Below are 25524 nucleotides of genomic sequence, written 5' to 3'. Positions count from 1 at the left end.
TAAAGATGTTCTGGCCGCACGAGAAATTCCTGCTAATCTACATGAACTTATTCACCTAGCCACTCGCATTGACATGCGTTTTTCCGAAAGGCGTCAGGAGCTCCGCCAAGATATGGACTCTGTTCGCACGAGGCGTTTCTTCTCCTCGGCTCCTCTCTCCTCTGGTCCCCTGCAATCTGTTCCTGTGCCTCCCGCCGTGGAGGCTATGCAGGTCGACCGGTCTCGCCTGACACCTCAAGAGAGGACACGACGCCGCATGGAGAACCTCTGCCTGTACTGTGCTAGTACCGAACACTTCCTGAGGGATTGTCCTATCCGTCCTCCCCGCCTGGAAAGACGTCCGCTGACTCCGCACAAAGGAGAGACAGTCCTTGATGTCTACTCTGCTTCTCCACGTCTTACTGTGCCTGTGCGGATGTCTGCCTCTGCCTTCTCCTTCTCTACCGTGGCCTTCTTGGACTCTGGATCTGCAGGAAATTTTATTTTGGCCTCTCTCGTCAACAGGTTCAACATCCCAGTGACCAGTCTCGCCAGACCCCTTTACATCAATTGTGTAAACAATGAAAGATTGGACTGTACCATACGCTTCCGCACGGAGCCCCTTCTAATGAGCATCGGATCTCATCACGAGAGGATTGAACTTTTGGTCCTCCCCAATTGCACCTCGGAAATTCTCCTTGGACTTCCCTGGCGTCCCAGAGTTGGGGGCCCTCTTGTTCCAAGGACTGTCTAAGACCGGTTCCCAGTAACCCTTGCCGTGACTCTGTGGTTCCCTCAGTAACCGGTCTCCCTAAGGCCTATATGGACTTCGCGGATGTTTTCTGCAAAAAACAAGCTGAGACTCTACCTCCTCACAGGCCTTATGATTGCCCTATCGACCTCCTCCCGGGTACTACTCCACCCCGGGGCAGAATTTATCCTCTCTCTGCCCCAGAGACTCTTGCCATGTCTGAGTATGTCCAGGAAAATTTAAAAAAGGGCTTTATCCGTAAATCCTCCTCTCCTGCCGGAGCTGGATTTTTCTTTGTGTCCAAAAAAGATGGCTCCCTACGTCCTTGCATTGACTACCGCGGTCTTAATAAAATCACGGTTAAGAACCGCTACCCCCTACCCCTCATCTCTGAACTCTTTGATCGCCTCCAAGGTGCCCACATCTTTACTAAATTGGACTTAAGAGGCGCCTATAACCTCATCCGCATCAGAGAGGGGGATGAGTGGAAAACGGCGTTTAACACCAGAGATGGACACTTTGAGTATCTGGTCATGCCCTTTGGCCTGTGCAACGCCCCTGCTGTCTTCCAAGACTTTGTCAATGAAATTTTTCGTGATCTGTTATACTCCTGTGTTGTTGTATATCTGGACGATATCCTAATTTTTTCTGCCAATCTAGAAGAACACCGCCAGCATGTCCGTATGGTTCTTCAGAGACTTCGTGACAATCAACTCTATGCCAAAATTGAGAAATGTCTGTTTGAATGCCAATCTCTTCCTTTTCTAGGATATTTGGTCTCTGGCCAGGGACTACAAATGGATCCAGACAAACTCTCTGCCGTCTTAGATTGGCCACGCCCCTCCGGACTCCGTGCTATCCAACGCTTTTTGGGGTTCGCCAATTATTACAGGCAATTTATTCCACATTTTTCTACCGTTGTGGCTCCTATCGTGGCTTTAACCAAAAAAAATGCCGATCCCAAGTCGTGGCCTCCTCAAGCGGAAGACGCCTTTAAACGACTCAAGTCTGCCTTTTCTTCGGCTCCCGTGCTCTCCAGACCTGACCCTTCCAAACCCTTCCTATTGGAGGTTGATGCCTCCTCAGTGGGAGCTGGAGCTGTTCTTTTACAAAAAAATTCTTCCGGGCATGCTGTCACTTGTGGTTTTTTTTCTAGGACCTTCTCTCCGGCGGAGAGGAACTACTCCATCGGGGATCGAGAGCTTCTAGCCATTAAATTAGCACTTGAGGAATGGAGGCATCTGCTGGAGGGATCAAGATTTCCAGTTATTATTTACACCGACCACAAGAACCTCTCCTACCTCCAGTCTGCCCAACGGCTGAATCCTCGCCAGGCCCGGTGGTCTCTGTTCTTTGCCCGATTTAATTTTGAGATTCACTTTCGTCCTGCCGATAAGAACATTAGGGCCGATGCTCTCTCTCGTTCCTCGGATGCCTCAGAAGTTGAACTCTCTCCGCAACACATCATTCCACCTGACTGCCTGATCTCCACTTCTCCAGCCTCCATCAGGCAAACTCCTCCAGGAAAGACCTTTGTTTCTCCACGCCAACGCCTCGGAATCCTCAAATGGGGTCACTCCTCCCATCTCGCTGGTCATGGGGGCATCAAGAAATCTGTGCAACTCATCTCCCGCTTCTATTGGTGGCCGACTCTGGAGACGGATGTTGTGGACTTTGTGCGAGCCTGCACTATCTGTGCCCGGGATAAGACTCCTCGCCAGAAGCCCGCTGGTTTTCTTCATCCCCTGCCTGTCCCCGAACAGCCTTGGTCTCTGATTGGTATGGATTTTATTACTGATTTACCCCCTTCCCGTGGCAACACTGTTATTTGGGTGGTCGTTGATCGATTCTCCAAAATGGCACATTTCATCCCTCTTCCTGGTCTTCCTTCAGCGCCTCAGTTGGCTAAACAATTTTTTGTACACATTTTTCGTCTTCACGGGTTGCCTACGCAGATCGTCTCGGATAGAGGCGTCCAATTCGTGTCTAAATTCTGGAGGGCTCTCTGTAAACAACTCAAGATTAAATTAAATTTTTCTTCTGCATATCATCCCCAGTCCAATGGACAAGTAGAAAGAATTAACCAAGTCTTGGGTGATTATTTGCGACATTTTGTTTCCTCCCGCCAGGATGACTGGGCAGATCTCCTTCCATGGGCCGAATTCTCGTATAACTTCAGAGTCTCTGAATCTTCCTCCAAATCCCCATTTTTCGTGGTGTACGGCCGTCACCCTCTTCCCCCCCTCCCTACCCCCTTGCCCTCTGGTCTGCCCGCTGTGGATGAAATTTCTCGTGACCTTTCCATTATATGGAGAGAGACCCAAAATTCTCTCTTACAGGCTTCTTCACGCATGAAGAGGTTCGCGGATAAGAAAAGAAGAGCTCCTCCCGTTTTTTCCCCTGGAGACAAGGTATGGCTCTCCGCTAAATATGTCCGCTTCCGTGTCCCTAGCTACAAGTTGGGACCACGCTATCTTGGTCCTTTCAAAATTTTGTGTCAAATTAATCCTGTCTCTTACAAACTTCTTCTTCCTCCTTCTCTTCGTATCCCTAATGCCTTTCACGTCTCTCTTCTTAAACCACTCATCCTCAACCGTTTTTCTCCCAAATCTGTTCCTCCCACTCCTGTTTCCGGCTCCTCGGACATCTTCTCTGTCAAAGAGATCTTAGCCTCTAAAAAGGTCAGAGGGAAAACTTTTTTTTTAGTGGACTGGGAGGGTTGTGGTCCTGAAGAGAGATCCTGGGAACCTGAGGACAACATCCTAGATAAAAGTCTGCTCCTCAGGTTCTCAGGCCCTAAAAAGAGGGGGAGACCCAAGGGGGGGGGTACTGTTACGCCGAGCGCTCCGGGTCCCCGCTCCTCCCCGGAGCGCTCGCTACACTCTCTCCGCTGCAGCGCTCCGGTCAGATCCACTGACCCGGGGCGCTGCGATTCTGCTGCCAGCCGGGATGCGATTCGCGATGCGGGTAGCGCCCGCTCGCGATGCGCACCCCGGCTCCCGTACCTGACTCGCTTTCCCTCGGTCCTGTCCCGGCGCGCGCGGCCCCGCTCCCTAGGGCGCGCGCGCGCCGGGTCTTTGCGATTTAAAGGGCCACTGCGCCGCTGATTGGCGCAGTGATTCCAATTAGTGTCTTCACCTGTGCACTTCCCTATATCACCTCACTTCCCCTGCACTTCCCTGCCGGATCTTGTTGCCATTGTGCCAGTGAAAGCGTTCCTTGTATGTTCCTAGCCTGTGTTCCAGACCTCCTGCCGTTGCCCCTGACTACGATCCTTGCTGCCTGCCCCGACCTTCTGCTACGTCCAACCTTGCTTCTGTCTACTCCCTTGTACCGCGCCTATCTTCAGCAGCCAGAGAGGTTGAGCCGTTGCTAGTGGATACGACCTGGTCACTACCGCCGCAGCAAGACCATCCCGCTTTGCGGCGGGCTCTGGTGAAAACCAGTAGTGACTTAGAACCGATCCACTAGCACGGTCCACGCCAATCCCTCTCTGGCACAGAGGATCCACTACCTGCCAGCCGGCATCGTGACAGTTTTTTTTTCTGGCAGTTTTTGGAAAGCTGCCACTGCAGTTTTTGAGCCAAAGTCGGAAGTGGATTTATAAGGTAGGAGAAGTGTAAGTCCTTCCTTTATATGTCCTGTGCCTTTTGGATACATTTCTGGCTTTGGCTCAAAAACTGCCAAAAAAAAAAACAAGTGGAAACTTGGCCTTAGCGAACAAAATTGTCTGCCAGCAACTGCTTGCTGTCTGCTGGTTACTAAAAGTCCCACCAGTCTAGCACTACCTGATATCCTGTCTACTGGCTATTACAACTACAACCAATCTACCACAGCCTGTTGTCTGCTGGCTACAACTACCACCAGTCCATCATCACCCTTGCTTTTGCTACTACCAGCTGGCTTTTCATACAAAAGCTTTTTCTTCACTATTTTTCAATACCAATCCTGTTACAACTCCCAGAATTTTTGAAAGGCTTGTGAAAATTCCAAGTCCCAAAAAGGGATACTTTTTGGAGTGCTTAGAAAAAGGAATTATGTCTTCCGATACTTCTGTGTCCATTTTAAGACCAGCAGGCATCTGCCAACAACCAGAGATTCTTATGCACCTTTATTTTCATTTTTTCCTCCTTGTCTTCTAAAAATCATAACTCTTTTATATTTTCATCCACAGACTACTATGAGGGCTTGTTTTTTGTGCGACCAGTTGTCCTGCATAATGACATCACTCATTTTACCATAAAATGTATGGCGCAACCCAAAAAAATATTTGTGTGGGGAAATTAAAAAGAAAACCGCAATTTTGCAAACTTTGGAAGGTTTTGTTTTCACGCCATACACTTTACGGTAAATATAACATGTGTTCTTTATTCTGTGAGTCAATACGATTAATATGATACCCATGATTATTAGGGATCGACCGATATCGTTTTTTAGGGGCGATACCGACACTCTGTGGAGGTTAGTGCCGATAGCCGATAACTTATACCGATATTCCCCCCACCCCGGCGACACCACTGCAGATCATTGATTTAAAGCGGGCACTTTAAATCAATGAACTGCAGCGGGTTTTGCGGTGCCAGAGACCGCCGCTGCCACTCTCTTCTCTCCTCTTGCCTGTCCTGAGTTCTATCACCGCCACAGTGACCGCACCTCCCCACCACCATTGTGCCATACCCCCCACCACCACACCACCCCGGCCAGAGACCGCCGCTGCCCCATTGCCTCCCCCATTCACGGTTTTATAATTACCTGTTCCCGGGGTCCTCACAACTTCTGGCTCCGTCGCCGTCCACCTGAGCTGTCATTGTGCGCACTGATGGGGACATTGCGTTGAGGACGTCACTCATCATTGCGCTGCGCAGCGCACAGCGTAACACAGGACGCCGCAGGAGCCACAAATAGCGCGGACCCCGGGAACAGGTAATTATAAAACCGGGAATGGGGGAGGCAATGGGGCAGTGGTGGTCTCTGTCCGAGGCGGTATGGTGAGGGGTGCGGCACGGGGAGGAGGTGGGGATGGGGGTGGCATTATTATCGGATTACCGATAACGTCCAAAATCGTGAATATCGGCCGATAATATCAGCCGAACCGATAATCGCTCGATCCCTAATGATTATATACTTTTCTATTATTGTTGCGCTTTAAAAAAAATCGCAAACTTTTTAACCAAATTTGTATGTTTAAAATCCTTCTATTTTGACGACCTATAACTTTTTCATTTTTCCGTATAAGCGGCGATATGAAGGCTCATTTTTTGCACCATGATCTGTACTTTTTATTGATACCACATTTGTGTATATAAAATTCTTTTTTTTATTTTATAAATGTGACAAAAAAGCAGCAATTTTGCACTTTTTTATGTTCCACATACGGGATCAATAACATATTTAAATAGTTCGGACATTTACGCATGCGGCGATACCAAATATGTGTATACATTTTTTTTTTCACTTTATGGGAGTCAAATAGGAAAAAAGGACATTTTACATTTTCATTGACGGAGGGGATTTTTCAATTTTTTTTTACTTTTTTTAACTTTTTTTTACTTTCATGTTTACAATTTAATAGTCCCCATAGGAGACTATCCTATAGCAATCCTTTGATTGCTTATACTGTTCAGTGCTATGCATAGGGCATAGCACTGAGCAGTGTTATCGGTCATCTTCTGCTCTGGTCTGCTGGTGAGGGGACCATTACCAGCTGGTCCCTGGCTGCTGATAGGAGCTGGGACCTGCCGCGCATGACACGAGCACTGGTCCGGTGCTCGTGGTCATGGCGGAGCTTAAATGTAGGCCGTGGTGCGTTAAGTACCACGGCACTATGACGTACCCTATACGATCAGGAGAACGATGATCAAGTGTGCACACTGCTGCTTCATTTAAACTGTATGGGGTTAACAAAGACAACAGAGTATTCAGGTTGTCCCCACAGGTGTCTGACAGATTTTTTGAACAGTGGTCCATGAAAATTTTTCATTTACACAGCCCACTGTTCCAAAGATCTGTCAAACACCAGTGGGGTGTAAATGCTAACTGCACCCCTTATTACATTCCGTGAGGGCTTTAGTTTCCAAAATGGGGTCACATGTGGGGGGGGGGTCCACTGTTCTGGCACCATGGGGGCTTTGTAAGTGCACATGGCCCCTGACTTCCATTCCAAACAAATTCTCTCTCCAAAAGCTCAATGGCGATCCTTCTCTTCTGAGCATTGTAGTTCGCCAGCAGAGCACTTTACATCCACATATGGGGTATTTCAATACTCAGAAGAAACAGGGTTAAACATTTTGGGAGGCTTTTTCTCCTATTACCCCTTGTGAAAATAAACATTTTGGGGTAACACCAGCATTTTAGTGAAAAAAAATAATCAAGTTTTTCATTTTCATATCCAACTTTGTCAAGCACCTGTGTAAAGACTCACTGTACCCCTTGTTATGTTCCTTGAGGGGTGTTGTTTGTGCCATGTGGGGCTTTTTTTTTGCTGTTCTGGCAACATAGGGGCTTCCAAATGTGACATGCCCCCAAAAACCATTTCAGCAAAATTTGCTTTACAAAAGCCAAATGTGACTCCTTCTCTTCTGAGCATTGTAGTGCACCCGCAGTGCACTTGACGTCCACACATGAGGTAATTCCATACTCAGAAGAGATGGGATTGCAAATTTTGGGGGGCATTTTCTCTTATTACCCCTTGTAAAAATGTAAAATGTTTTTTCATTTACACATCCAACTTTAACGAAAAGTCATCAAACACCTGTGTGGTGTTAAGGCTCACTGTACCCCTCCTTATGTTCCTTGAGGGGTGTAGTTTCCAAAATAGTATGCCATATGTTTTTTTTCTTTTGCTGTTCTGGCACATAGGGGCTTCCTAAATGTGACATGCCCCCAAAAACCATTTCAGAAAAACTCATTCTTCAAAATCCCATTGTCGCTCCTTCCCTTCTGAGCCCCCTAGTGCACCCACAGAGCACTTAACATCCACATATTAGGTATTTCCTTACTCAAGAGAAATTGGGGTACAAATTTTAGGGTGAGTTCTTTCCTTTTACCCCTTGAAAAAATTCAAAAACTGGGTCTACAAGAACATGCAAGTGTAAAAAATTAAGATTTTGTATTTTCTCCTTCACATTGCTGCTATTCCTCTGAAACACATAAAGGGTTAATACACTTATGGTCAGATGTGCAAAAAATGCACGGGACCTCCAGGTGAAAATGGTCTGAGTCCTGTTGAAAGTGTAACTATTAAAGGAGTACTCCACTGGCCAGTGTTCTGACTGCGTTCGGAACATTTTGTTCCAAATGTTGTGCGCGCGCTGCTGGGTTGGCCTATCTCCACAACACACACAGCGTTCCGAACTAAATGTTCCAAACGCAGCCAGAATGCTGGCCAGTGTTTAGTACCCCTTTAAATTGTGTAACTTTGTGAAAAATAAGTAAGATCCCTTTAGAAATTGCTAAAGGTAGTGAGAATCTTATCTATGTCTGTTCAGCTGGAGGCACACTGGTTGGTAAACACTGCCATATCTGTGACAAAAAAAATGCAAAACATTGCCTATAGAATAAAAAATTGTATAGCTGCCAAATCAGCATGTACTAAAAACCTATAAACTATTCCTGGTGATAAAGGCCACAGATAAAGTGGTCATTAAGGGTTATTATGTCTGTGGTTGTATTTTATGACTTGTCCTTGTTATAATTTCATAATGAAATTACCTGGCTGTTCTTTAAAACCACTATCATTCTAGCTCAATAAAGATATAAAACTTTGACATTTTGTGTCCTGAAATTGATGATTGTAACTTGTCTGGCACAGTGTATGTCTAAGAGTATAAATGTCTATAGCTGGCCCACTCAGATATAATAAAACTTTAGTATGGAGTATTGTAGGGCAAAGTACACATGCAAATATGTATGTAATGTCTTCTTTATACACTGCTAGTCACAAATAAGGTTTTGTAGGTTTAAATGCATGTTCCTTGTATGCTAAATAAAAGAAAAGTGTAATTTATCAGAATTGTAAAAAAAAATTAAGCTAGCTATACACTTCATATTAATTTTATCTAATCTCATTGACACTTAACATTTTCATTGCACTGGTAAATGAGGTTTAGGCTTTTAACATGCCTGATCCTTTCTTTTTTCAAGAGAAGCCACTAGCAGAAGTATCTTATTTCTTCCTCCTGTGTCAAAAGCTATCTGATGTGTATGGCTAGGTTAAGTGGTCAACCAGTAGTCTACATGAATACATGTTAGACCTTTTGTATTGAAACTTTCTTATAGTATGTTCACACATCATGGATTTGCCTACTAGAAGAGGATCTGCATCAGAAATCAAAGCCTTACATTTGCCACAGATGTGCTATTGATGTACTGTTTAGTGGGGCGGATCCATGGTTTTCCAAGCAGAATCTGTAGAAATTATGTTGAAGTTCATTATTTGGGGGGATAATTTGTTCTGTGATGTTGATAAAAATCAGTACACACAAAAACCCCAGAAGATGGAATGCGGGATTCCCTTTTAAATTATATTCACAATTACCGCAGATTCTCGCGAGAGCTCAGGGTTATCAAAAACCATCTATATGAAAAACTCCCCTAAAAGTATAGTCTTTATTTCAATCATTAAAAAATATTTATCATGATAGGAACCAAGTTTAAAATCTGGTGGACTAGACTCTATATTAGGGTGGATACCTCTCCACACAACTAGCATCCAAGTGGAAGCCTGTACGGCTAACCACAAAACTGTGGAGAAACTCTCCACTTATAATGAATATCCTCTGGGCCTGTGTGGATGATGACGTGAGCCGTGCCAGGGAGCGGAGTCTAAGGTGCCGCTGGTTTTCACCAGAGCAGGATGGTCTTGCTGCGGCACCCAGGTCGCTACCCCTGGCACGACTCATCCACACAGGTAGCTTGGATGAAGTGTGGTACAGATGGATAAGGACAAGACGTGGACAGGATAGCTGAAGGTCAGGGCAGGCGGCACAGTAGCAGGGCCAGGTCACGGAACAAGGATCAGGTACACGGATAAACAGGAACACAGGAAGCACAGTAGCTTTCTCTCAGGCACTAGGGCAACAAAGATCTGGCACAGGGCAGGGGGAGTGCACACAATTATAGGGAAGGAACAGGTGAAGACACTAATTAGGGTGTACTGGCCCTTTAAATCACAGAGCTCCAGCACGCGCGCGCCCTAAGAGGCGGGGACAGTCTCACCGGGACTGAGAACATGGAAGACCAGAGAGGTGAGTGACAGCTGGAACTCGCATGCCGGCGCGTCCCACGATGCGAATCCCAGCTCCGCCGCTCATGGCCAGCGTGTCTGGACGGAGCGCTGATGTTACATCCATGATGCACGAATGCAGGGGCGGACACAGAAAGCAGAGTGCCCCTGTACAAAGAATGTGCTGCCCCCTCCCCTTACATAAATTGTTCAGGAACCCCTCATCCCCCCCCCCCCGCTGCCATCAACTCCCCCCCACTCCCATTCACTCCCTGCTCCCATTAAACCCCCCCCCTGCTCCTTCCATTCACCCCTCCTCCCCCTGCTTCCATTCACCCCCTCTTGCTTCCCTTAACGCCTCCCCCCCCGGTTCCAGTAATCCCCCACTGCTTCCATTACTCCCCCACTGCTTCCATTAACCCCCTCCTGCTTCTATTATCCCCCCCCCCGCTTCCATTAACCCCCCTGCTTCCATTAACCGCCTGCCTCCATTAACCGCCCCTGCTCCTTCCATTCATCCCTGCTCCTTCTTCCATTCACCCCTCCTCCCCCTGCTTCCAATTACCCCCTGCTTCCATTAACCCCCCCTGCTTCCATTAACCCCCCTGCTTCCATTAACCCCCTGCCTCCATTAACCCCCCTGCTTCAATTACCCCCCCCCCCCGCTCCTTCTTCCATTAACACCTCCTGCCCCTGCTTCCATTCACCTCCCTTGCTTCCATTAACCCCCTTGCTTCCATTAATCCCCCTGCTTCCATTAACCCCTCTGCTTCCATTAACCCCCCCTGCTCCTTCTTCCATTCACACCTGCTCGTTCTTCCATTCACCCCTCCTATCCCTGCTTCCATTCACCCCCCCCCCACGCTTCCATTACCTCCCTGCTTCCATTAACCCCCCTGCTTCCATTAACCCCCCCTGCCTCCATCAACCTTCCCTGCTCCTTCTTCCATTCACCCCTGCTCCTTCCTCCATTCACCCCCCTTGCTTCCATTAACCCCTCCTGCTTCCATTAACCCCCCCTGCTTCCATTAACCCCCCTGCTTCCATTTCCCCCCTGCTTTCATTAACCCCCCTGCTTCAATTACTGCCCCTGCTCCTTCTTCCATTCACCCCTCCTGCCCCTGCTTCCATTTACCCCCCCCCCTTGCTTCCATTAACCCCCTCCCCCTCTTCCATTAACCCTACTGCTTCCATTAACCCCCCTGCTTTCATTAACCCCCCTGCTTCCATTTCCCCCCTGCTTTCATTAACCCCCCTGCTTCAATTACCGCCCCTGCTCCTTCTTCCATTCACCCCCCTTGCTTCCATTAACCCCCCCTCTTCCATTAACCCCACTGCTTCCATTAACCCCCCTGCTTCCATTAACCCCCCTGCTTCCATTTCCCCCCTGCTTTCATTAACCCCCCTGCTTCAATTACCGCCCCTGCTCCTTCTCCCATTCACCCCTCCTGCTCCTGCTTCCATTGACCCCCCCCTTGCTTCCATTAACCCCCCCCCCTGCTTTCATTAACCCCCCCCTGTTTTCATTGACCCCCCTGCTTCCATCAACCCCCCATGCTCCTTCTTCCATTCACCCCTCCTGCCCCTGCTTCCATTCACCCCCCTTGCTTTCATTAACCCCCCTGCTCCCATTAATCCTCCACTGCTTCCATTAACCCCCCCTCTCCTTCTTCCATTCATCCCCCTGCCCCTGCTTCCATTCATCCCCCCCCCCTGCTTCCATTCATCCCCCTGCTTCCATTCAAATTTCCCCCATCCCTCGCTTCTGCCCCTGCGTACATTTAACACCCCCTGCTCCTTCTTCCATTCATCCTCCCCCCTGCTCCTTCTTCCATTCATCCCCCTGCCACTGCCTCAATTCAAATTCCCCCTTCCCATCTTCTATTCAACCCCCCTGTCCGTTTGCATTGAAAATCCCCGCTCCCCACCCTCACCTGTGCGCTGTTCTGTACACGGGCTGCCGGGAAGTGTCCCACGTCATTGCTGCAGTGATGTGGGTGCTTCCCCGCCCGGACACTGGATCCTCTCTGGCGAAAGCGTTCAGCGCATGTCAATATTGGTCTAAAGTGCCCGCTGCTCACGTGTGTGTCTTGTGAGGGACCAAATACCAAAACCCCAGGGCACAAACATGTTTGCCCAGATATCCTCCTGAGGACGGTGCTGAGGCACCGAAACTAGTAGAGGGGGGCAAATTCTGTGATTTTATATGTGCCACAGTTACCAGATATAGGGGAAACTGCAGTTCCACACAAACCTATCACTTGGGATTTATCCCTACTTATATGCACAACTGATTCTGTGACATTTAAGTTTTAATCATTGTCACATGATAGTTTTAAATAAATACATACAATAAAAGTTAAAATTTAAAAAGGGTTGTCCCTAAAGGGATCTTGTGCCCTGGGCTTTGTTCCCTGGGGTTTTGGTATTTGGTTATTAAGTGATCCCTGGCCCTTTAGGGGATTATTGTGGTAAATTTCGTGTGAGGGGGCCTGCCGCCCTTTCAATGGACGGTGGTCCCCCTCACACGCTGGGCCCCTGTGCAGCTGAACCGGCTGCACAGGCATATGTCCGCCCCTGCGTGAATGTTCCCTAACATAAAAAGTAGTCTTTCATTTTCCAAAGTGCCTTAAAAAAAGGCTGATTCCATGGGTAAGAAGCAATTTTTTTCTCTCAGATCTGATACACGAAGTCCACTTCCAACCAGTTCATGAAACAGAATGATAGTAAGTCAGTAAGTGTAAGTATTTAAGCATAGAGACATATAGTATTATTACTAGTATAACAATTAAAGTCAGGCTTCTTAAAGGCACAAAAAGGCACTTAAAAGGTCGAGCTAGACATTTCCAAGTTTTATAAGGCATTAATCTCAACCACTGGTATAGTGCCAGGTATTGTAGTGCAAAGAATTATTACCATAACTGATTGCCACATGAAAACTGCATTGTGTCATTACACTACTATAGTACATCGAGCAGCTGTTTCATCCGATCTTTCCCCCTATTAGCTAAGGTCATTTTAGGTTGAAGAAAACAATATGTTTGGTGGTGTTCCAGATTTGGACATATACCCAGTGTCAAAAACCACTGGAATTTCACAGGCAGTCCATGTGGCATGAAGGATTTTCTCTTTTTTTTTCATCCTAATGGTCCCCAGTCCAAAGCATTTGAAATCAAACAGCCAGTGAAAGTGGTGAAGTGAGGTCTAGGAAAAATGATTAACTATGTGAAATCCCTGAAGTAGCCATATAGACAGCTCCTACACAGCTTTTGCAGGCTGCTTGTGCTATATATATATCAGTTACTAACCTGCAGCACTAGCAGCAGATACAGATTACCGCTTTCACTTTAATACATAACTGAGAAAAAGCTGATAAAAAAGTCACTGACAGAATTGACAACCAAACATCTAATCACAAAAAAATAGCTAAAAAGTATCACTTTATTGTAAACAGCATTAAAAACTCTAATATTTATAATCACAAACCCTACAGCAAAATGTATATAACACTCTCCAGATGGAGAGGTTATAAAGATTGAACGGCAGTTCTCCTGATGTACACACCCACAAATCCTGACGCGTTTCCCTGTATATCTGATATCATAAAGCGGTTCGTCAGGGGATTAAAGAATAATACAATACAGGTAAGAGGGGGAATACATTGACACAGGACAAGATATACAAAAAAAAATCATACACAGCAGCAAGGGGTATAGTTAGCTATATAAACACTTAAATAAACACTTTGCATTGCACATAAATCACATTGAAATGATGGGCAGATTGCTTGTAGTTCCTTCAGTTGAACAGATTTTAGTCCTCCCAAATTTAGTAGGTTAGTCTAGGATATATACCGTATTTTTCGCCGTATAAGATGCACATTTTCTTCACGTCTGGTGCATCTTATTTTCTTCCCATTTTCTGGTGCGTCTTATACGGTAAATACACACCTATCGCGGCGGTCCCTGCGGCCATCAATGGCCGGGACCCGCGGCTAATACAGGACATCACCGATCGCCGTGATGCCCTGTATTAACCCTTCATACGCGGCGATCAAAGCTGACCGCCGCGTCTGAAGCGAAAGTGACACTAACCCAGCTGCATCGGGAGGGACCTTACCTGCCTCCTCGGTGTCAGCATTAGGGTTTTTAATGCTGTTTACAATAAAGTGATACTTTTTAGCATTTTTGTGATTTGATTTAAATTACTGTTGCCTTTTTAAAAAGTATTGCATACTGACATTACATTGTCGAGAAAATGAGATGTGTAATATTTCTTCTAACCTGTTGAAGAAACAAACACCAAAAGGACCATAAAGTCCTGTGTATTACACAGTAACTCCATGCATTTTATCTATTTGTTTAACTATGTTACATTTTTTCTACTGTTTCATGCGCTAGTCACTTTTTGCTGTTTGTGTATTTAGAAATCTGTTTGGCATTTACATGAATGTGTATTTCACAAATTTACTATAATATATGTATATTTATCCAGGTATTAATACTTTTATCTTATTATTTTTTTCTATGCAAGCATGTGGACATATTTATTTAGCGCCATTAAGCTCCCCTTCCCAGTACCCAACTTTCTTTTAGTTTTTAAAACCCTGTGTTATTTTTACAGATTTTGCTGAAATAATGTTTTTTAAATAAAGATCATATATATATATATATATTCTTACTCTATGGTCCTTTTTGGTGGTTTGTTTCTTTAAAGGGGTACTCCGGTGGAAAACACATTTTTTTTAAATCAACTGGTGCCAGAAAGTCTGACAGATTTGTAAATTACTTCTATTTAAAAATCTTAATTCTTCCAGTACTTATCAGCTGCTGTATGCTCCATAGGAAGTTGTATTTCTTTTTGGAATTCTTTTCAGTCTGACCACAGTGCTCTCTGCTGACACATCTGTCCATGTCAGGAACTGTCCAGAGTATACAAGCAAATCCCCATAGCAAAGCTCTCCTTCTCTGGACAGTTCCTGATATGGACAGAGGTGTCAGCAGAGAGTAGGGATCGACCGATATTGATTTTTTAGAGCCGATACCGATAACCTGTGAACTTTCAGGCCGATAGCCGATAACTTATACCGATATTCCGTGCATTTTAATCCCCCCCCCCCCCCCAATTTCCTTGGTAAAATGAGGGTGTGTGTGCGCGGGTATACCCTGATAAACTGTTTCTGGCCCCACAGAAGCCGCTGCAGATCAATGATTTAAAGTGGGTGCTTTAAATCAATGAACTGCAGCGGCTTTGGCGGGGCCAGAGACTGCCGCTGCTGCCCGCTTCTCTCCCCCTGCCTGTCCTGAGTCCAACCACCGCCGCTGCTTGATTGCCTCCCCCTGCCTATCCTCTGGCCAGAGACCACCGCCGCCACCTGCTTCTCTCCCCAGCCTGTCCTCAGTCCAACCACTGCCCTGCGGCGGCTTTGGAGACCGCCCCCTACTGCTTCTCTCCCCTTGCCAGTCCTGAGTCCAACCACCGCCGATTGGCTCCCCCTGCCTAGAGACCACCGCAGCTGCACCATTGCCTCCCCTATCCCCGGTTTTATAATTACCTGTTCCCGGGGTCCGTGCTACTTCTGGCTCCGGCAGCATCATGAGCTGTCACTGTGCGCCGGGCCACTGACGGTGACGTCGCATTGAGGACGTCACTCGTCATTGCGCAGCACACAGCAACAGCGCAGGACACCGCAGGAGCCAGAAGTAGCGCGGACCCCGGGAACAGATAATTATAAAACCGGGGATGGGGGAAGCAATGGGGCAGGAGCGGCGGTCTCTGGCCAGAGAATAGGGAGGCAATCGGCGGTAGTTGGACTTAGGACCCAAGGACAGGCAGGGGGAGAGAAGCGGGCGGTGGCGGTCTCTGGCCACGCAAAAGCCGCTGCAGTTCATTGATTTAAAGCGCCCGCATTATCGGCAAGGTAATTGCCGATACCAATAACTTAGAAAATCGTGAATATCGGCCAAACCGGTAATCGGTCGATCCCTAGCAGAGAGCACTGTGGTCAGAAAAGCACTCCAGAAGTAAATACAACTTCCTGTGGAGCATATAGCAGTTGATAAGTACTGGAAGGATTAAGATTTTTAAATAAAAGTAATTTCCAAATCTGTTTAACGTTCTGGCACCAGTCGATTTTAAAACAATTTGTTTTCAACCAGAGGACCCCGTTTATTAGGTTTGTAGTTTAGGCTTTCCATTGGACCTTTTCACAATTTCTGGGTATTTGTATCAATGCTTTTTTTTTTTCTTACGGGACTTACGGGAGAGAATACTTTTTAATACAGAACATGTAAGATTTTTTTTAATTACAGATTTTTGCAAGAAAATTCTGAATTTGTGTTTTAATAGGAAAAAAAATACCTAAATGTAGTAGTCACAGAAATCCAGTGTCTCAAGTTAGACGGTGGAACAAACTGCATGGGCACTGGTTAGGGGAACACATCTTGCTGAGTTGTCCTGTCAGACTTGCACAATTAATGAACACCGAATCCTAAACAACTGATGACAATGTATGCACTTTTTCATCAGTTTTGGCATCAGTTGCAGCAAAATTAGGCTGGGTTCACTAAGTCGGACAACGGACGTATGTGAACCCAGCTCTACCAACGCATAAACAACAATGATCAAACACTTTCATTAGCTAAATTAATTTCACCCCCAATGCTTTCTCATGAGTAAAACGTAGTGTTTAAAATAGGAGCAATTTTATGCCAACTACATGGGCCATGCTGAATAAGATCCAAGTATAGGGCTCATTGAACTATGTGGAGAAGCAAACTGCCAAATTATTTGATCATTCTTCTCAACTCTTTGCAAATCTTAAATTCTTTATATTTTCAGTTTTTTTTACCCCTGTGATAGTGTGATATACTACTGTATATGCAGACAGCTTGACCCAGTATTTTCTGTAATGTTATTGACTTCTTTAATTTGTACAGATGTTATGGTCACATGTATTAATATTATTGTTTTTTTTCTATTCATTATTTATTACTGCCTTCTCTTTTATGTACCTAGACTTACCTATAATTTGTATGTGTGTGTACAATATTTATATTTCTCTGTGTATGCATTATGAGCTTCACCTATATCAACTTATACTGTATAGGGTTTAATTACTTTATCATTTAAGTTCCTTGCTGTGGAATCTATATCATGATTTTGTATGCTAGGATATTATAACTTTAATCCATTAACTATATTCATTGCAATTGAGGCATTTACATGTTTTTAAGTATGTTAAAGGGGTACTCCGGTGGAAAACTTTTTTTTTTTTTTTTAAATCAACTGGTGCCAGAAAGTTAAACAGATTTGTAAGTTACTTCTATTAAATAATCATCACCCTTCTAGTACTTATTAGCAGCTGTATGCTACAGAGGAATTTATTTTCTTTTTTTAATTTCTTTTTTGTCTTGTCCACAGTGCTCTCTGCTGATACCTGATGCCCGTATCAGGAACTGTCCAGAGCACGAGAAAATCCCCATAGCAAACCTATTCTATTCTGAACAGTTCCTGACACGGACAGAGGTGTCAGCAGAGAGCACTGTGGACAAGACAAAAAAGAAATTCAAAAAGAAAAGAATTTCCTCTGTATTATACAGCAGCTAATAAGTACTGAAAGGATTAAGATTTTTAAAGGGGGTACTCCGTTGCTTAGACATCTTATCCCCTATCCAAAGGATAGGGGATAAGATGCCTGAATGCGGGAGTCACGCTGTCACGCCCCCTCCCGTAGGCTTGCATTGAGTGGCGGAGCGTGACGTCACACGGGGACGGAGGCGTGACGTCACACGACGCTGGCCGTGTGGTCGCCGGTAATCAGACCCGGATCGAGCACGCTCCGGGGACTGATTACAAACGGGGTGCCGCGTGCAAGATCCCGGGGGTCCCCAGCGGCGGGACTCCCACAATCAGGCATCTTATCCTCTATCCTTTGGATAGGGGATAAGATGTCTAAGCACCGGAGTACCCCTTTAAATAGAAGTAATTTACATATCTGTTTAACTTTCTGGCACCACTTTATTTTAAAAAAAAAAGTTTTTCACAAGAGTACCTCTTTAATACAGATATTTATATACATTTCATACATTTCAGTACCGCTGATGTGTTACTACAAATGGGTTGTCTGATTTCTACCAAACTTCTTAATAAGAACTATAACAGAATGGTGGTCTTGCCTCATCCACTTGCCTATTTGTTATTTCTTTTTCTTTTTTGCAAGATAAAGAATATTTTTAAAGAGGGATTTTAAGGTTCCATTTTTGTGGCATTCACTTTGCAATTTAAATGACACTATTCTACAGTGACGGTGATACCACATTTATATACAGTCAAACTCCTTTGAGACGACCACCAAAAATTGCACAAAAATATGGTCTTCTAGGGTGGGGTCTTCACAAAGGATGCATAATAATGTGAAACATAAAATCTGTTACAAAAAAAACCTTTTAGATAAGGTGCTCCTCTCATAGAGTTAATCTTTTTTAGAGAGGTTTTACTGTAGTGATGAGTGGATGTTTTTATTGGTACAACTTTTTTAATGCTTTTTTTCCCCCATTTTTGGGAGGTAGGTTGACCAAAATAAACATCAATTTATTTATTTAGTGGGGATAAGTAACATATTTTTTCTTACCAGTGAATTGATAGGTGGACCCAAACAAAGGTCATGATGATCATAAACAGTGGAACAGTCAGAGGAAAAGCTTAGGTTGGGGTCACAAAAACTTGAGCAAAGACAATAACAGATTCCCATGTGCCATGAGGCATCTAGGTTCTCTGAGTTTAGTCTTATGGGTCCAGAGTTTTTAATAACATGTTTAAAAATGTTAATATAATAACATAAACATATGCACTCTAAGTTGAGAGTATTCTTTAGGGCTTTGTGGCAAATACTTGCATTCAGCCCAGTGAAATATATATTAAACTAAAGTGGAAGGATCACCTGATGACCTCACACATCTGCCAAATGGGGTCATCCACTGTCCACATTTTTATTGTTTGAGCATCCTGTTTTTGGCTGTATGTTATTATGTGTGATGATTTGATTTATTACCTTTTATAATACATTTTAAGATTGAGGGGAAAATGTTTTTTAGTTTTTGTTTTTTTCCCTTTGGTAGTTATGTTACCGCAAAATTCCAGAATTACCTCTTGCAGCTGCACATTTCATTTGTTCCTCCACTCATGTCAATACAATTATTGGGTTACAAGTATCTCAGGGATAAATTGTCATCACAGTGATTGGTATGAAACTGGAGATTACCTTATATGTGTTATCCAACACAAGAAATAAAGCCAATGTATAGAGTCTCCTCACTGCAAAAAACTGAGATAAGGAGAAAACGCAGCTTCCCTGGTATGCCTGGAGATGTTAGTCCAATACTCTGCTCTGCCATTCATGTGTGACAGCTATGGCCATCTGGTGTTACTGAATCAAATCATACGTGGACTACTGTTTTGATTGTGTTGAGTTTGTGGTATATGACATTAAACCTTAATAATGAAACGTGATTTCCTGTTGCTTATCAATCACCTTCATCTTTCTCCATGAATTACAAGAACCATCATTTATATAATGTCTTTATCTCAAACATACTCACTTGAATCAATTTCATAGGAAGTAAATTAACCTAAAAGTATACAACAATTAGAAAAGTTTCGTCACTGCTTACTTCTGCATACCTTGAGGAGTGTTAAGTTAGGTGTAGAAGGATAACTGTCTATTGTAGTTCAGTGGTGCTCAGACGTCATGCAGCAGTTAACAATTCTTATCTCAAAGACCAAAGGAAAAACTTCGGCGACTCACCAAATCTTCTTTCTTGAGCTTTATTTTACACACTCACAAATTACTAACATGTAACGGGATGGACGGGTCCAGGGGTGGTACAGTAGGCGACAGCGGCCGTTGTTTCGCACTGGTGTTGTGCTTCGTTGGGCCTCCAAGGAGTGTGGAACCTGAAAACCTAAAGACACATGCATGGTATTCAAACTCCATTCAGATGTAACCATTGGTCACATTCTGATCTAGTGACCTAGCACTGTAAGGAAGTAAGTTATGTTGCTGTCTAATCTCTGGCTTTTTATAAAAACAAGTAGAAAGGAAAAGTGGAATTTCCAAATGGCAATGATTCACATTACGTTTTCATCTGCCTTCTTTAGTACTGGAGTACTTGCTGCATACCGGGATATTTGCAAATGTTGAAGTGTTTTTTTGAATGGACACTGTATATACTGACCAGCTATAACATTAAAACCACAATTGCATTTAGGAAAGGGTGAAGGAGTACCGTATATACTCGAGTATAAGCTGACCCGAATATAAGCTGAGGCCCCTAATTTCACCCCAAAAACCCAGGAAAAGTTATTGACTCGATTATAAGCCTAGGGTGGGAAATACGTCATCCCCCCCATGTCATCATCCCCCCTGTCATCATCACCGCCTGTCATCATCCCCCCGCCTTCATCATCACTGCCTGTCATCATCACCGCCTGTCATCATCACCCCCTGTCATCATCCAGACCACTGTCATCATTCCCCCCCTTCATCATTGCCGCCTGTCATCATCCCCCCCCGTCATCATCCAGACCACTGTCATCATTTCCCCCCCCCCCTTCATCATCACCGCCTGTCAATCCCTTCATAAGTGGTCTTCAACCTGCAGACCTCCATATGTCGCAAAACTACAACTCCCAGCATGCCCGGACAGCCATTGACTGCATAAAACTAGCAACACCACTTCGAGCTCATGCTATTTACGTGTAACCTGTTTTATTTTGGGTAAATATGGCATTACATCTCATTACGCTGTTCAGCACACCTATCAAGCAATGAGGGCAGTTTGTGGGGTACCAGGGACTTGACAGGTTCCCTTTAACTAACATGCATTTTATTCTGTGGGATGTTTACATCACGTGTTCAGTGTTTTGTGTTGTACAGCTTGTACAAGAGTGCGCAGTGCACTGCCAGGGCATGATGAGTGAGGCAGATTTCTTTTTTGGCACAGACATTAAAAGCATTTATAAAGCTATATACAGGAGTTGTACAACAGTAAACAAAAATATTTACATTTAGCTTTGCTGCTTATTTATAGAGATTATTTATAGAGATTATTTATTTACCTTGTATTTATCTTAATAAGACAAGATAGTAAGACAGTTGCGCTTGAGAAATTTTTTATTTATGTTTTTTTTCTCTCTCAAAATCTTTGCAGACGTCTTGCAGGAAATGACTTAACATATATTCCCAAGGGAGCTTTTGCTGGACTCAGCAGTCTCAAAGTTCTGTAAGTAGATCAAGAACTTGTTATGTGTATTTCCGACTACTGTGCCACTACTATGAAGATGCTTTCAAACTTACCCTAAAGTAACAAAAAAGCAGGACTCTTACTAGAAGACTTTTAGAACTCTAGATCTTGTTTTACTTAAAATTGCAATTAAAATACAAAAACATGTAAACCACATATTTCCTTGAAGACTCTAATTTTCTCCTAATATTTTTTTTATTTGGTACCTAACTTTTTGATTTAGGTACCAGATGTGTCCTAATGTACTTTTTATTTATTTTTTCTTAATAACCTTGAGCCCTGCAAGTTAACATGCGGGATGTGAATAAATACCTCATTGTGTTGCCTCCATGTGCTGTTTGGAGGCCATAAAATATACACTAAGATTAGGATGGTTCTACATCTTGGTTAAATAAATTGTCAATTGTCAGCATCAGGGGAGCATGTAAGTGAACACATACTTTGACATACCTTGTAAATGCATAGCATCTGCTTACTTACTATGACTGCGTTGTGCCATAAGATCTGAAAAAACTTGATCTGTCCACTCTACTTCACATTATGCATATTTATTTTTTTGTGTGGCCTTTGAATATAAATATGTAGTTTACATTGTAACAGCTATACCAGGTCAGGTCCCAGACAGTCTAACCGTTCAATAAAAAAAAGTTGTACACTGACTGAACTCACTGTCATTTTGTGACTTATGCAGATTTTACAATAAGAATCCTTTCCTTTGAAAATGCAGCTGAGTAAATATGTCTGGATGGTGTGTTGTTATTACCATTGTGTAACTAGCAACTACTATTGAGCTCATTTTGTTTCTAAACAGGTGAATACCTGCAGAGACCTACAGGAATCTGCTTGCTGATGCATCCTCCTGTAGTTTATCTTTAAGTCCTGGATCCCTTTGGAGAATGCCCCAGCTAGTGTTTAAATAGTAAATAATAAATATGGGATGGTATGTTAGGCAGCAAATGAACAGTCAGTTCTTGAAACATATGTTGGAAGTAGGAAAATAGGGTAAGATGTAACGGCTGGGTCAGAGCATCTGTAAAAAGGAAGGTCTTGTGTGGGGGTCCCAGTATGGACAGTTAGTTCCTACAAAATGTGGTCCAAATAGGAACAACTGGTAGAACAGTAACAGTGTCACTGCCATCAAAGTCTCCCTGTGTACTCCCTATGGGTAAACTGATGGTAACAGGTGGTAACAGGTTGAATAAAAACACACTAGCAGATTTTCTCTTAAAGAGGCTGTGGCGCCCCCTGCCACATTAAGACCAGGCAGCAAGGACCGCTGCTACTTTAGAAGCAATGACCAATTGCTGCAGTCACCATTACAGGATTTTTGGTTGGGAACCGCTGCATTATGTTATTCTCAGAGGTCATGCAATCCTTTCTCATTCACCTTTTTTGCCATGTGGCTGATGTTATTTAAGCAGGTTCTCCCAAACCAAAGCACTTGAAGTTCGAGTTCTAGCTGATCTAATATTTTAGCAAATTTCTAACAGAACTTGGGTACTATGGGTTCAGTTTGATCATCTCTATTCAGGAATGATTAAAAAAAAAATTACAAAAAATTTGTATACGTTTTTTGAGGAATAAGACAAAGAGCTTTTTCCTCTAAATTCTCTCCATGCCCTACCTCACAATTTTCAGGATTTAATATATTAGAATATTAGATTTTAGGGTGTATTTACACCTGCTTCATATTTGATCTGCTGCACATCAAATCCTTTACTTGTATAACCTTTATGTTATGGCTAACTGGTGTAAGTTTTCCTTTTTCAATTATTTTCCTTAATAATGTCATTTAGTTTTATTAATTTTTTTGTCTTTTTATTAGGATGTTGCAGAATAACCAGTTAAAACAAGTTCCAAGTGATGTTTTCCATAACCTTCGCAACCTTCAGTCTTTGTAAGTACATTAAGATGAAAACTACGTCAAAAATATCAACCATGACATCGGAAAAATATGAATAGGAGATCATTGTACTTTAAAGGAATACCTGTTTTAAAGAATAATTTTGTGTAACTTATGATTACTATATGCTATACACATTTATGCAGGGGGGGACACAGACAGCAGGTTGGAAGGTGTGTAGACAGGTAGTCCCCTCAGACTAGTCCCCCCACCCCCTGATTAGCCCCCCCCCCAGTAGGCAGGTAGTCCCCCCAGACCAGCCCCCCCCCCCCAATAGGCAGGTAGTACCTGCAGATCAGACCATGCCCCCCCCCAGTAGGCAGGTAGTACCCCCAGATTATTCCCCCCAGTAGGCAGGTAGTACTCTCCGATTACGCCCCCCCCCAGTGGGCAGGTAGTACCCCCAGATTACCCCCCAGTAGGCAGGTGTTACCCCCAGATTAGACCCCCCAATAGACAGGTAGTACCCCCAGATTAACCCCCCCCCAGTAAACAGGTAGTACTCCCAGATTAGACCCACCTCCCCCCAGTAGACAGGTAGTATCCCCAGCTTAATCCCCCCCCCCAGTAGTCATTTAGTACCCCCAGATTAACACCATTAGGCAGGTAGTACCCCAAGATTACCCCTGGTAGGCAGGTAGTACTCCCAGATTACTCCCCAGTAGACAGTTAGTACCCCCAGATTAGACCCCCCCAGTAGGCAGGTAGTACCCCCCCAGATTAACCCCCATTAGGCAGGTAGTACCCCCAGATTAGGCCCCCCAGTAGAAAGGTAGTATTCCCAGATTAACCTCCCCCCCCCCAGTAGGCAGGTAGTACCCCCAGATTAGACCCCCCCCAATAGACAGGTAGTACCCCCAGATTAGGCCCCCCAGTAGAAAGGTAGTATTTCCAGATTAACCTCCCCCCCAGTAGGCAGGTAGTACCCCCAGATTAGACCCCCCCCCCCAATAGACAGGTAGTACCCCCAGATTAACCCCCTCAGTAAACAGGTAGTACTCCCAGATTAGACTCCCTTGTGGATCCTTCAAGTACTTAAACTTAAAAATAAGCTATTCTTGAATTATAACTTTAATTTAATATACATGAAAACATATAGTAAATTCATTTTCTCTAACTTGCTTCATAGCCCAATCTTAATTATAGGAATAGGGAGAAGAGAAACCTACTGGTCTTAGTCTATATCACTTTTAGTGGAGAGGTGGCCTCGTATAGTCATAGAAACAGCTGATCCGTGGTATAAAGTGGTAAAAGTATAATGATTGAACCAGTGAATGTAGGGTCAAAGGCCACTGTTTTGCTAATAAATTAGATTCCCAAAAGTGTGTGTCATAAATGGCTGAAATTGGAATACCCATTTAAGAGAAACTTTATATTTCTAGGTCTCTTAGTCATAGAAAATGTCATGAAAAGAGAAAAATGAAGTCCCATTTGTGGAATTTGAATGAAATGATTTTGTGACTCCATTAGACATAGTGACAGTAAATAATAGCACTTCTAAATAGCTGTGTAGCGGCCTTAAGATGCAACGATAAGGCTTAGGATAAAAAGGTTCTTAAAAAAAAAAAAAAAAAAAAGGAAGAATATCAGTAGAAAGCTGGATTGCTTTAGTTCATTCGAGCTGGCCTGTGCCCCTCACAGAAAGGTGGGCAATTTTTAGTTTCCTGTTTCATGCTGCTCACCAGGTGCCTCTTGCATTTTGGATTTGAACAAGGAATGCAATTTCTGGAACAAGTTTACCAATTAGGAGGACAGTGGATGGGGTTAAGAGCTTTAAGGCAACAAAGTAACCTTCACAGAAATTCCCCCCAAATGGAGGCTTTTGTTAGAATCTGCATTTGAAGTAGGTAATGTTTTGTGTCCATTGTGTAGCAGAATTCACAAAGATCAGGTAGCCCCCTATTTAAAGGAAGGAGCAGCTGAGAAATGGTAAATGGTAAACGGTAGTTAACTCACTATCACAACTGCTATCTTGTCCTTTGTTCAGATAGAAAATGACTTGTATTTTGTCTATTATGAAAGAATTCCTGAGAGGAACTGAACTCCAAACTATTCAGTGAAGAGGAAGACTGTTACACTGTATCTCAGGGGAAACGCTTGCTGGTGGCCTAATGCACATTTGAGTTGGAGATAACACATTGTGTTGTGACACTTTTCTCCATATATTACTGTGTGTACCATTGGAGCTTTGTGACCAAATCCCTTGCTTTTCATCAAGTAGATTCAGAGAACTGGTTGTTCATAGTATTTACGTGAAGCTGAATTACATAAAAGACAAAGAATTTTGATGCCTTAGTACAAGAAAACTATCGACACTCACTGACTAAAGCTGGTGTACTGATCAGAAAGCTTGTCAGACGTAATC

At 44.0% G+C, this 25524-nt stretch overlaps 1 protein-coding gene across 2 annotated transcripts in view; it reads left to right on the top strand.

The window, feature by feature from the left end:
• Positions 1–25524, top strand: part of LGR5 (leucine rich repeat containing G protein-coupled receptor 5) — a 175779-nt gene that overhangs the window by 94996 nt on the left and 55259 nt on the right. For both annotated transcript variants that reach the window (XM_056574123.1, XM_056574124.1), the window contains exons 3-4: positions 21164–21235; positions 23082–23153. In XM_056574123.1, the coding sequence (XP_056430098.1) occupies positions 21164–21235; positions 23082–23153 (144 nt within the window). The remainder of the gene's footprint in view (positions 1–21163; positions 21236–23081; positions 23154–25524) is intronic.

This window comes from Hyla sarda, chromosome 4 (genome assembly GCF_029499605.1).
Source record: "Hyla sarda isolate aHylSar1 chromosome 4, aHylSar1.hap1, whole genome shotgun sequence".
Classification (NCBI taxonomy): Eukaryota; Metazoa; Chordata; class Amphibia; order Anura; family Hylidae; genus Hyla; species Hyla sarda.
This window is presented reverse-complemented; position numbering and strand designations above follow the sequence as displayed.